Here is a 13,587-nt window from a genome sequence, read left to right as displayed (position 1 = left end):
GATTGCAAGCAACTAAATACTCTTCCGTCACTCCTCCCTTTCCAAGAGTGAAGCTAAGCCACACAGGAAAGCTCTCTCTATATATATATCCAGTTGGTGCTCTGTCCACTTTGGGCTCCTGTAGACATATTGCTGGCACAACATGGTCTACTTGATGGAAGAGGTTTTTTTTTTTAGCTTACAAAAAATAAATAAATAAATAATAATAATGGATTGGATTTATATAGCACTTTTCAAGGCACCCAAAGCGCTTTACAATACCACTATTCATTCACTCTCACATTCATACACTGGTGGAGGCAAGCTACAGTTGTAGCCACAGCTGCCCTGGGGCAGACTGACAGAAGCGAGGCTGCCATATCGCGCCATCGGCCCCTCTGGCCAACACCAGTAGGCGGTAGGGTAAAGTGTCTTGCCCAGGGACACAACGACCAGGACAGAGAGCCCAGGGATCGAACCGGCGACCTTCCGGTTACAGATGCGATTCCCAACCCCCTGAGCCACGGTTGCCCCAAAAAAACTTCTACTTACAGGTGATTATACACTAATTTAAACATAATCGTGAATCCTATACTTCTTCTAAGCTACAATTCCCCCTAAATCCTACAAACTGTTGGTTTAATATAACTGATGGTGTTTGCTATTGAATTATTCATTTTTAAAAAAAGAAATTGTACCCTGTGAGGTATGTGTTCATATAATATATGTTCTCTCATGTGGTACAGTGTCTTTTCGGTAACAAATCACTTCCCAATGATACCCACTGTTCATGAAGGGTTCTACTTCTGCTGTTAAATGCTGCTTCTCCTAATGTCCTGCAGGGGGCACCACAACGTGTTTGAGGCCTGGTTCCTGCTGGTTCAGTGTGCCCACTGGGTACAGGTGGCTGTCCAGCTGCTGGTCACATCTGGGACTGAAGATGGTGATCCCTTTCTGTGGCTGTTGATATTCTACCACTACCCCACCAAGAGGTGGCACCACAGAGCTTCACAGCTGGTGAGTTTGTTTGTTTTTTGCATAAATCATTTTAATCTAGTTATATGAAATCCAAAATTTTCCACTTAAATAATTGCTTAGTAAGTGTTGAACTGATCGATGCAGATATTTCTGCCCCGTCATTATAAACTAAGAAGGCAACCGGGGATCTTCTTAAATAGACTTTGTTTGAAAACCAGTTTGTTCCAACTATTTCTCTTCTTTTACCAACACTGCGGCAGCTAAGTGCTTCAGCATAACTCGGCAACATAACATCGGGGATAGTCTGTTATTTGCAGGTCTGTTGTTGTTGAAAGCAAAAGAAACAATACAGAGGGGCAAAAAACGGAATAACACATTAATGAATTAATTATGGATGACCCCTAACTGAGAGGGAGGGAGTGAGACAGTGGTGAAGAGAGGGAGAGAGATATAGATGAGAGGGCTGGGTGGAAAGGGTGATGTAGTATTGATTTCTCAGTGAGTGTCTGGGCCAGCTTTGCCTGAGTTTTACCTCTCTGTCTCTTGCTTGTCCGCCTCCCATCATAACCCTTGGAGACTCCACCATCTCCTCTACTACAGTTGTACGTTCTTCTCTGCTAGGCTTTCTTGTTGTCTCATTTTTGAATTAGCAGTCTGTTTGTCATTTATTTTTTTACATGAAAGACACCAGAAGACCCGTTAAATCTGACTTGGTTGAAATTGAGCATGCTCTCTTTCTTTCTTTCTTTCTTTCTTTCTTTCTTTCTTTCTTTCTTTCTTTCTTTCTTTCTTTCTTTCTTTCTTTCTTTCTTTCTTTCCTTTCTTTTTAAACATCTTTCCCACCAGGCACGGGCCAAAGAAGCTTGGAACCACATACGCACTCTTTTCTCAGGCGCAGCTCATCCTCTTCCCAGCGACCGCCTGCAGTCACTGGGCACGCTGGTTTCACCACAACCTGAGCAGCAATCATTTGCTCCATCATTGACTGTCAGCCTTTTGGTTAATGTTGCCGTTTTCTGCCAGCTACCACCAAGTGGCTCGGCAGAGGTTTTACAGGCGGTGAGGAAAACTGTTTCTCTTCTGTCATTTTCAGATTATTGTTCCATCCAGTTCTTATTAAATGCAAAGCTCAGTATGCATAATGCTTGAAATGCTGGACCTTAGATACAAGCTACTGACAAAGAAATGCTTCAAAGGGTCCATTTTATAGAGAAAGATGTTAATCATTTCGGCCCTCCTTTCATGCTGTATGCAAGGTTTGATCTGAATGTTCTGCAAATGAAATCCATTTAAATCAGGAAACATACATAATTAAAACCTGGCTAGTTTTCCCCTCAAGGTTGTGTCCTTGGGACACCTATAGACTACTTCCACACCCTCTGCTAGTTTTCAGAAGGTTGACCAGTCAAACTCGTGCAAGCTCCTGTGTCAAACTGGCCCAACGTCCATGTCCAAGGTCATTGCAGTAATGATAATTAGGTCTCAGGGATAGGTGGAAGGGTCCAGGAATTACTGGCTACACCAGCACAGTCTTAGCCCACCACCCATTCAAGCTGATGGGTGAACATTTTGACACACTGGATCATCTCAGATACATAAGTACGAGTGCAAATGATTGGTCTGAAAGAAGGTGGTGGTCCATAGAAACTATTTTATGTTGACAGCTGTTTTTTAAATGTGACTTTCTTTAACTCATTCACTCACACAGACACACACAAAAAGTAGGTACACCAGCACTTTGCATAACCTACTGGGTTGGAGGGTTCAGTGTCCTGCACCGGTCTTTTTTTCTACAATTTCATTGTACATGTACAGTGACAGTAAAGTGCTTTTCTATTCTAATCTATTCTTGGACATTTGGACAGGTTGAAACATGGATCAGATGCAGCCATCTGAGAATATTTCTCGATTCTCTTTTTGACAAAGTCAATCCTGTGGCAGGTCTTTAAAGCCTCTAAAACATATATGAAGTCTGTCATCTTTATTATGCTTTAAAAGTGTAAAGTTTGGAGAAATGTGACATGTAATTCCCAATAGCAATACCAACACTTTGGGAATGTGAATCATTCCTAGTATTTAATGCCTTTCAATCCCGATCACAGATCTGAGTGCGTTTTGTATAAAAATTGGCAAATACTTATTTCAAAAGCTTGCCTTACACTATTAACTATTAGAAAACAGTTATATGTTTAGAAAATATTTATTTTTAAAATTATTTTATTTTTTTAAGCACAAATACCCTAAAACACCCCCGTTCATTCAAGTTCATTTGCTAATATAAGTCATTAAAAAACACAAACTTGTTCATTACTGTTGTACAGCCTTAATAGTAATATTCTACATTAGATGTTTTTCCCCCTATTAATACATTTTTATATATATATATATATATATATATATATATATATATATATATATATATATATATAATTTTTTTACGTTTAAAGTCTGAAATAAAATAAATTGTCCCACATTTGTCCGTCCGTCCTGTTACTCTTACCAGTCTTTTTGGATAGCTCCCCTCTATTGGTCTGCTAGTTACATGACTTACAGTAAGTTGTATTAGTGTTTTGGAGGGAAATCCTCTATAAAAGCCAGAGTAAACATCAATCTTTCATCAACCGTTTCCCCCCCATGTTTCAGAATGGTTCACAGATGCGTTAAAGCATAACCTGTTCACCCTGTTACCCTTATTTACAGTGTAAACAGATATTCTTTTGTAATTCCGATCACATGGTTCATAAACATGTTAAAAATAATGTTTATGGTCTTCATTTGCTAGCCTGTTGTGCATCACATGAGGAATAATGGTTGATTTAAGAATAAAACGTCCACCCTGTTACTGCTTTCCACAATAAGAGGGTGGATACACAGTAATGGGCAGGTAGATCATTGGTGTGATATGTACATTTCTGTGTGTATTTGAAATGTATTCAAAACCATGAGGTGAAAAGCTGTTTAGTTTGAATAATCTTTTTCCATATTTTCGTATCTAAACCCCAAAACATCTTAGGCAGCAACACTGTCCATGTAAAGGAAGAATATTAAAAATTAGGTTTGCTAATTGGAGATAAAATAAACTGACATGATTGTATTTCTATTTTTTATGTTATACCTTGTATATAAAATAAAACTTATAACAAAGTCAAAATGTATAAATGGCAGTGGTTGCTGTAGCTGTTGTCATGATTAAAATAAGCAAGCATGACGTGAGGCTTTATTTTGAAGTACTTGTATGTTATCATTTCTTTGCTTAACTAAAAAGTTATTTTAGTATTTCATTTTTATGTGTCTCATATGCATCAAATCTAATGATGTAACATGTACTTTAACTTACGTGTGAATGTGGGAAACACAAGATTTTTCTACACGTTCCAATATTAAGAATTATCTGGTGTCATATTATAAACGTGAAGTCAGGTTTCTTTATGATTATGCCCATGAGACGAGATTTGGTTTTTCTGGTGATGATTTTTGGCCCAGTCACGGCAATAACTGTTTTGTGTGTGTGTGTGTGTGTGTGTGTGTGTGTGTGTGTGTGTGTGTGTGTGTGTGTGTGTGTGTGTGTGTCAGTCCAGGTGGTGGATCAGTCTGGTCTGCTTGATGAAGCAGCATGTGTTCTCAGCTCACTGGAGCTCAGACTAAACGAAGGATGCTGTTTATCAAGAGACACAGTTCATCTAAGGATCAAGGAACTTCAAAAGACGATAACGCAAATGCATTCAGAGTGAGCAATAGGCACACACGCACAATTACATACCAAATTGTACAAAACCACGCAACTGTGAGCTCATCCCTGGGCTTTTAGCTCGTTTGCAGAATAACAAATAGCCATGCTCTCTTGTTGATATACCGTGGAGCGGTGACAGGACTGTGTCAAAACAACGGAGCCAGGTCACAGACATACGCACACAACAAACAACTGCCGAGGCCCACAAGGACACTCTGCGTGACAGATCACGCTGCATAGCAGCAGCAGCTCGTACGACGTGTCAGAGTCCTCCCACTCTCATAATTGCCTCACAATATAAATCCTTCATGCTACACATGCCGACTGTAAGACGTAGGTTTGTGGGGAGGAAAGCCAAACGCCAGTTATCGTCGTGTAATTACTGTTTCTGGCTTGAAAAACATGCTCCAACAGTGCTGAGTGTATGATAAATGTAAATGATTAATGTCACTCATGCAGATATTTCTGTATGTACTTGTACTGTATGTAAATAGCTTTATTGTTTGTAAAGCTCAAGGTCTAGGTCACATTTGATTTAAAACTGGAAGCAAACGGTGCTTTTAGATTACACTTACTGTTACTACTAGCTGACTGCTGGAGTTGGATAGAATGTAAACAAATACATGTGCATGTATTTATGCAAACTATGCATGTATAGTTTGTAGAATAATTAATTTTTGGCTTCTTTCATTATTCAGGAAATAGTTTTTGTTGTATGATGCATCATTCAAATGAAAAATTAGTGATTTCTGGAATTTGTGCGCTTAAAAATGTCATTGAACCATTAAGTATTAGCAGAACATTAGTGCTGCGCTGTTTTTTGTTATTTTTATGCTCTGGATTTGTGAAACAAAAGATATACATCCTCATATTAATCAATTAAATGCACTTGTTATGAAACACCTTATTATAAGTCTCCTCGCCTTCTTATCCTCTGCATGTCATAGTGGGACATAAGACCACATCAAGTTCCCTCCACGCTGAGCTTCCCTCCAGGTGTAGCCCATCTCCTGTAGCTCTGCCGCAACATTTCTCCTCCAGGTGGTATGGAGTCTGCCCGGCTGTAATAAGTGTCTCGGATATGTAATTTACATATAAAATCAGTGTAACATCCACGAGTGCCTGACTAATCTTCAGCTTTTCTCTGTTTTGTCTCTAAAACAAAAGCTGTACACGGATTTTTAACAAAACATCATTTTATTTTAACATAAACAGCAAATACAAAAAAATCAATTATACACAAACAGGTTTGCCGTTAGTATCTGCAGAGCAGCACATGTAGAAATGCCCTGAGAGTTGCCTGTTTCAATACAGGAAAAAAACCCGAAAAAACTCGAAAAACATTACTCACCTCAAAGAATTTCCAGTCTAAACTCCAAAGAACCGAATCGTGACTTTAGACTAAACAGACTCACACTTACACACACACCTACACAAACAGACACTAACAGCAGCTCAGCTTGGATGAACATGCAGTGACTTTTCCTTGAAATATGTTTTGTTTTGTTTTTTACATAATTACATTATTTCTTTTCTATTTTCTCTTTCCACACCAACAATACAACATCTCATAATGAACAGATTGTATAGTTATGGGTTACAATTCACTTTTCAATTCACTTTTTTTCCTACATTTAAATAGGAGAATGAAATTGGATTAACTGACTGGTGGGAAATCAGCAAACAGTCAAAAATTGAGCCAAATTTGACGGATGAGGTTAAACGTTGTCCGTACAAATATTTTGTGTGTAACTGAGTCATCTAAAGCTGTTAATCAATTTATTCATTAACCAAATATATTAAAATGTGCAGAACTTTCCATTTTACTGGTTAACAATTTCCAGTCACTGGCATTGTACATTAACCCTCTGAGATCCAAGTTGCAATTAGTTCTAAAAAGCACGCCACTTCCAAAGATGCATAAATGCATTGAGTTGCTGTCATATGATTGGCTGATCAGAAATCTGCTTTTAGAAGCAGTTGAATGGGTGATCCTAACAAAGTGGCTGTCTTGGCAATCATGGAATAAAGACAATAGAGACTCTATACAGACCCATCACACATTATGTCTTATTTTACACAAATATCTGTTTCTTTTTTCATATGAGGGGATCGGGATTAACACCTTTGATGACTCAGTCCTCAGAGGGTTAATAAAATATGAATAATTACTTCAGCTGACCAGCAAGTATACCAGCATTCAAGCCTCCGGCTGACTAATTGTGCACATATCTAGCACATACCAGCTATTTCTTAGACTTGAATGAACAGAACTGCTGTGCTCCAAACTTTGCCAGTTGGTCTTAGTTGCAGAGCATGAATACAACCCTCTGGTTTTCACACTGCTGAGCTATTCTGCAGCATCCAGGCAAACGAGCAGGTGAGTGCTGGACTCTCGTGCGGCTGCTGTGCCAAACTCCTGTCCCTCCTGTCTGTAGTCAGCAACCTGGAAGAAAATGAAGAATATGTTCACACAGGAGCCTTACAGAACATTTGGTAGATGCTTACAATGCTCTAACGGGTTATCTATGTGGTGTGAAGACAAACACACAATGCAGGTTTTAGTCTAGTCTAAGGAATCCAACGCAGGTGTCATTGGCTAAGATGCAGGACATACAAGTAGAAAATATTTTGATTAAATAAAACACATTTTTATATCCTAAAAAGACATTTTTCCGTTTGCTCTCAATGTCACCAAGTTCAAAATCCAAAATATTCAACAAAAACAACGACAACAGTACATTTAAAGTGTTAACCAATATCTTTCTGCAGCCAGGTTTACCAAGAAGTCCCAGGCCTATCACACAGATGTTTTTTTTAAAAATACATTTGCTCCCAAATATTTCTTCACCTGTTAATAAAACGATGTAGAGTATTCTCTTAAAAAAATACAATGCATTTAATCTGACTCCAGCGCCCCTGCTGTGTGGAAGCTGCCGTCCCGCCATGGATCGATCGTATTTCTAAACCCCCAAAACTGTTCCATAACTCATATCTTTCATGTGACGTCCGTTTGGTTCTGCTCTGGTGGTGAGTGGACTGGATTCCTGTTCCTGCTGAACTGAGCCAGTGATTCTGTAGGACTGATTATCAGCTCAGTAGGCACAGAAATCCAAGCCCAGATCTCTCGTTCTCACTCCATCTCTCATCAAGTGCTGGCTACGAGCATTGTTTTTTCCCTTTGTAATGAGGCAAAAAGCAATTCCAACTCAGGTAGCATGTCGAGCAGCGTTCCACCCACTTTGCTAAACCCACGAGAAAAACCGTACAGCTGACACTGTTGGATTTCCCCAGCTGTTGAACGTTGCGGCTCGCATGGTTGAAACTTAACAAGTGTCAGCGAGGCCACCGATAGATGGTGGGAGCTGGCACAAATTAAGTGTACTTTTTTGACATTCAAAGAAAAAAACTACAAGGGTACTTCGAGAGTCTGATCATAAAAATAGAAATTTTAAACCCATCAAATCCACATTCCACTCCCTGCTTGCGATGAGCATCTGTACTTGGTTCAAACTGCTTATCCTTTGAAATGGAATTCAATGCTTCAACTCCCTGAAATACACTCGATGTTCAACAGCCGATCAGTCGAGTTTCACATGCATGAGGAGAAGAAAATGTGGGCGTTGTGGGGCGAATAAGTTTATTTTCGGTCTCTTTATACAATGTTGCTTTGTCCTTTGATGTGCAGAGGACCATTTCCTTCCCATTAGAGTGTAATAAATCACCTTTTGGATACGGGCTCTGATGGCAATTCCTCTCTTTTACAGGCCTTTGATGGTCATTATTCTTTTAACAGGCCCTAAATATAGGTCTAAAAATGGCAGGCTCCACATGGCCCTCATTTCTAATTCACACATCTATCCTCGTTTAGCCGCCATTTTCTCGTTGTTAATATAGAGCGCTGTAATGCCTCCTCACGGCTTCCATTCCAAAAAGACTGACCGGTTTTAAAATACATTTTCAACCATCTGTCACTGTTTTGATCAGGGAGCCGTTGGTCCAGAATAGTATAGATTTGCATTACAATTAGCTGGATAAAAAGTGGACTCTGGCACACACTACACCCACATCTGATCAGAGGTTATACTGCAAGTTAAACTATAAAGTCAGATTCACTCTCTGCACATAGCCCAGCTGCACAGCTGATGGGCGCACTTCATTTTGTGGAATTCATTTTTCTGAGATGCGTTTTGTTCACATATTGTTGTATAACCCGTTCAAAATAACTATTTTTTGTGTTATGTGAAGTAGGACTGAGTTTTACTGATCATTCCGTTGGAAGAAGTTGCAAAGGAAAATATAGTCGTCCATGATAAGCTTCATACCGTGCGTGCATTGTTTTTGTATAGCTTATCTTGACTAATTCAGGAACCTTCTCTCAGTCTAAGGAACTTGGAAAGAAAACCTTCTCTCAGCACTCCCCATGATGCTTGAAACAAAGCGTGTGTAACCCAGCTAAGAATTCCTGTTTTTCATGTTATCAGTGGGGGTTTCGCAGGATCACAGCTTTTTTGTTTCTCCCATCTCAGACAAAACAATAAGACGTGTATATCGCCACATTAAATCTACTGGAGGAACTCAATACAGAGAAGGGGAGACCTAAAATATTGGAAAGACCTTGAAATCACTATCAGCGTTTCCATCTTTGAGGCCTCGGTCTTGTTTTCTCTCCACAGCGTGGAAATGTGTGAGAATCGGTCTGCTTTATGGGTCTCTGTATCTCTGCTTCCTCGGGCTGAGATTAGATCAAAAATCAATACATATCAGCCTGGGATGCCCAGACAGCACTTTTGGCTGCCAACGTGATTTTAGGTTTTAAACCTGAGGCACTTAAACTTCTTAAAGGATCATTTTTGAAAAAGGGATTTTATGATGGCCCTGTCAACCTTTTTAAAAGAAGTTACCCAGCTTTACCCCAACATGACTGATAAGTTAAATGAACAGTTATTTGACTTCACACTGATGCCACTCGATATGAAGCCACAGCCAGCAGCATGGTTAACTTATGCCTAATATAAAGAATGAGAACGACGCCGGCGGCATATCAGCAGGGTGTCACTGCGGGTGCTCAGCGGCCGACGGAGACTCCAGGAAGCAACTGCACCTAGCCAAGAAACCGTCTCTCTCATATAATCCCCTGTAAAACCGAAAAGTCAGTTTATAGCAGAGTAAATAAACAAAATGAATGACTCAGCTTTAGAGGATTTCGCAGCCTATCCTCACGCTCCCTTTTCAGGCCTGTGCTGAGTTCAGCTTTGGCTGCTGGCTTCCTATCAAGCAGGCAGTTATGAGAGCGGTATCAAGCCCCGCTTTTGAGTTTGGGCAACGCAATTCACAGAATGTTTACAAAAAAATGTTTACAAAGCAAGACGCCAAATCTAAAACCCATGTTACACGCTAATTCCAAACAGGTTTCTATGCAGTATGTTCACACGGGAAAACTTGAAACATGAAACCGTGCTTCAGGTGAAAGCATGTCTTCAAATGTATCAAATGTCTAAAGTTTTATGGTCACCTGATCGTCACACCTTGAGTGGAGACTTTTAAAAAAGGCTCTGAGGGTTATTAGAAAGGCTTAAATTCATTTTTTTCACCTATAGCCTGCAGGAAGTATTAAGTCAGTGTCTCACAATGGCCTATTAATAGTTTATTTTACATCTGTTCATTTCATCCATCAATTCTGTGCCACTTTTTTGAGTCCAAAGTCTTGATTTCAATCATATTATTGCCTTGTATTATATAGTACTCGAATATGCTGAGGGCATCGATGGTGATGAGCCTGATGATGGTAGCCGTTGCTTAAGGACTGATGAAATATCTGTCGGCACCATTAAGCAGAGTTTGGGTCTCCCCAGACCTCATTAGTACCTCAAGTACACTTTCTCTCCTGAGATACTCTCACCTTCTCTAGAACTATAAAGCGTGCAACTGGCATCATCTGCAGGATTATCTCTTCTACTACGCAACTAAAAGGAGATAGAAGCAGAGGGGTGGAAGTACGGAGCAGGGAGGGAAAGATGAAAGGAGGAGAAAGAACAACAGGCAAAGCAGGAGAGCGAAACGTGGCGCTCATTAGTAATCCTGCGCAGTGTTTTGAATTTGCGAAGGGGGTGCTTGCGTGTTTAATTCTTCTGAGCGAGGTCGTCTCAGTGGAAAGTTTTTCCAGACATGCAAGAGGAGAGCTATTGAGAGCAAAAGCAGTGAGATAAGGGGAAAAAGAAAAGTGAAATGAGATTTTAAACAAATTAAAATAATTTTAAAAAGGTGCAAAAAGATGCAGAACAATCAAGCAATGAGCGGGAAAACGGCTTAAAACAGAGAAGGGGAAGGGAGTGTTGTATAAACACACATTTGATAATTGAAGTAGGAAAATTAGGCCCAACTGTCCACACACGCACGTAACCGCCACTGTAAAAACTTTGTGGCACATTTTTCTTCTCTCTTCCTCCCACACCCATTTGTCGTCTCCTCTTTGTCTCCCTGTCTGGGTCATGCTCTCCTCAGGTGCAGAACTTAGCCACTGTGAACAAAGAGGGAATCAATCACTGTTCACCAATCAGCTAAGCTCTGTGTCTGGCTGGAGAGAGGATACAAAAACCTGTCCGACGTGTACGCGCTCTTACAAAACAGCTGCAGTGATGAGCTCCTTCATCACACTTTCCCCCTTTTTTTCCCTTCTTCTCCTCCAAATCACCAGCTCCTCAAACACAATCACACACTCAGATAATCAAGTCTTCTTTTGTTTGTTTTTTTGTTCCCCCCCCCACAAGTTTCTGGAGGATGAGTGTGTTTATGTATGTGTATAGGAGGGGCTGTGGTTGCCATAGCAGCCGACTGGGTCAAGGCTGTGTGGTAATCCCTGGCAATGTGATTTTATCATAAGTCACAAATCAGCACGCCAGGAACCCTCACAGCCCAGACATGAAAGAACAAGAGCTCCACTCTTATTTTCTCTAGTTACATCCTCAAGTCCAGCTCCAGTCCAATGTGAACCTATAACTGCCTTCAGACTAATATATATATATATATATATATATATGTATATATATATATATATGATTTCAGCTTGTTTGTCTCTTTCAGACCTGTAGAACCTTGCTCTCTCTCTCTCTCGTACTATTTCCTTGGTCACCCCTCTCCTCGTCTCCCATTCGCCACGCTCGGCTAACCCGGCGATATGCCCCTCATTAAGCGGATCAAGAGGGATTCCAGAGGCATGTACCGGAGGGGGAAGAAAAGAATGAGGGAGTGAGCAGGGAGGGGGAAAAGAACTTGAAAAAAAGACAGGGAGAGACCACCCTTCTCTTTTTAAGGGTTGTGCTTTTTGGGTTTAGGAACACAGAGCAGGGAGTGAGCCTTGACAGACATGTTGTTTTCAGTTAAAACCCTCTCAGCCCGCTTCAGCCTAATCCCACTGTACTGTGGTCTGCGCGAGGGTGTAAAAGGGTACAGGGAGGAACTGTTCTACTTAAGAAAGGCCGACGCTGGAACACAAAGTGAGCAGTAAAACATAAATCCGTCTCCCTACAGTGCGATATGAAAAAGCAGCGGGGAGGTCTGTTCATCCATCATTTTAATTGGTTAGAGATCTGGACCTTAGCTCAGTTGACCGGCGTGATCCGCTGATGTTTATGGAGGCTTGTTTGGGTCAGTCCAATGGGAAGGAACAATAAAAGTTAGAAAATTTGTCTCTAACTGCTTGTTTTCTTCTTCTATTGTTTCTTTTCTTCCTCACTTGTAGTAACAACCCACAGAGTGTCGTGAGGGATTGAATGATGACGAAACAGATCAGTGGGTACAGACAGATAGGCGCTGGACGTGTGCGTGTTGTACGTGTGTGTTAGACAGATTTATCAGGACTGAGCCAGATGCCAAGCACTTGTCGAGAAAGCCTTTCACATCCGGTGCAAATGCATAAAGCTTTCTCGGAGTGTGTGCGTGTGTGAAGATAAAAGCCCGTCTCGGTCATGGCTTAAAATAGGATGTAGTGCTGTAAGTCACTCAGGATGATGTGGACAACTGTTTAGCAGCACCTCGTGATGCATCCTGTGTTGACCGAGGTTGCTGACGCTTCCCCTGACCTTACACTTAGTGTAGCAACAAAGCTACCTGATGTGTGTGAATGAAAGGGTGGGGCATAAAGAAATGTGACTGGGTTTAGCAGTGTTTGTATTTTGCCTTAAAAGTAAATGTCAAATCTGAACAAATAAAAAGCCACCAAAAATCAGCAGCTTCATACTTGAACACTCGAGTTTCGGGTTTTTATTTTGAAACACATGGATTAGAAATCTCAATAAAATAAAATAAATACATAAATAAAAAACATAACTGGAAGATTTTATTTTAACCCTGAATTTGATAAGTGGATGGATGGACTTGCTACTGCTAATTGAAGGCTTTTATTTTGAAAATCCCACACATTTTAGAGCATATCTGTTTTCTTACTGCTTCCTGTCAGTCAGTGTAAGGTCTTTGTGGATGAAACTATTTAAATATGGTGAAAATGTGTGCAATCCCAAGCGGGGCTCTATAATCACGTTGGCTCTATAATCAGATTCAGTCGCTTGGCTGAGACACAGACTGAGAAGTTTTTGCAAAGAAAAACTATCAGAAGTGTCCTCCAATCAGAATGAGAGCAAGAGGAGATTCAAATCTTCCAATCAGATGATGAAATCCAAATAGATCCTAGCTCGTCAGCTATCAGCACCTGTTGACACCTGTGTCAGTTAAGCAGCAGTTGTGTAAAACTTCCCTCAGGGCCACCTCCAGAGAAACAGCTTATGAAGTCAAAACCATAACTCATCAACTTGGTGTAAAAACTGTGAGTGGCCCTCGAGGTGTGTGTGTGTGTGTGGGGGGGTTATTGTTTCTGTATTAAAATGGGTCACTTAGTTTATACT

The 13,587-nt window shown here is 40.5% G+C and overlaps 2 protein-coding genes across 6 annotated transcripts in view; one reads left to right on the top strand and one right to left on the bottom strand.

The window, feature by feature from the left end:
- fancc (FA complementation group C) overlaps positions 1-5,586 on the top strand; it is a 33,138-nt gene extending 27,552 nt beyond the window's left edge. For 3 of the 4 annotated variants that reach the window (XM_086314672.1, XM_086314673.1, XM_086314674.1), the window contains 3 exons: positions 822-996; positions 1,804-2,016; positions 4,536-5,586. In XM_086314672.1, the coding sequence (XP_086170798.1) occupies positions 822-996; positions 1,804-2,016; positions 4,536-4,688 (541 nt within the window). In that variant the 3' untranslated portion in view covers positions 4,689-5,586. Of the gene's footprint in view, positions 1-821; positions 997-1,803; positions 2,017-4,530 lie in introns of all 4 variants that reach the window. The other variant, XM_086314675.1, reaches the window with a different exon arrangement.
- A 279-nt stretch (positions 5,587-5,865) lies between these two features.
- Positions 5,866-13,587, bottom strand: part of aopep (aminopeptidase O (putative)) — a 91,541-nt gene continuing 83,819 nt past the window's right edge. For both annotated transcript variants that reach the window (XM_086314669.1, XM_086314671.1), the window contains exon 18: positions 5,866-7,133. The gene's annotated coding sequence lies outside the window, so the exon portion shown is untranslated. The remainder of the gene's footprint in view (positions 7,134-13,587) is intronic.

This window comes from Aulonocara sp. 'chitande type north' Nkhata Bay, linkage group LG12, assembly GCF_057382095.1.
Source record: "Aulonocara sp. 'chitande type north' Nkhata Bay isolate Kocher_YH1m ecotype deep benthic linkage group LG12, A_spYH_male_GT1.1, whole genome shotgun sequence".
In the NCBI taxonomy this organism is placed as follows: domain Eukaryota; kingdom Metazoa; phylum Chordata; class Actinopteri; order Cichliformes; family Cichlidae; genus Aulonocara; species Aulonocara sp. 'chitande type north' Nkhata Bay.
This window is presented reverse-complemented; position numbering and strand designations above follow the sequence as displayed.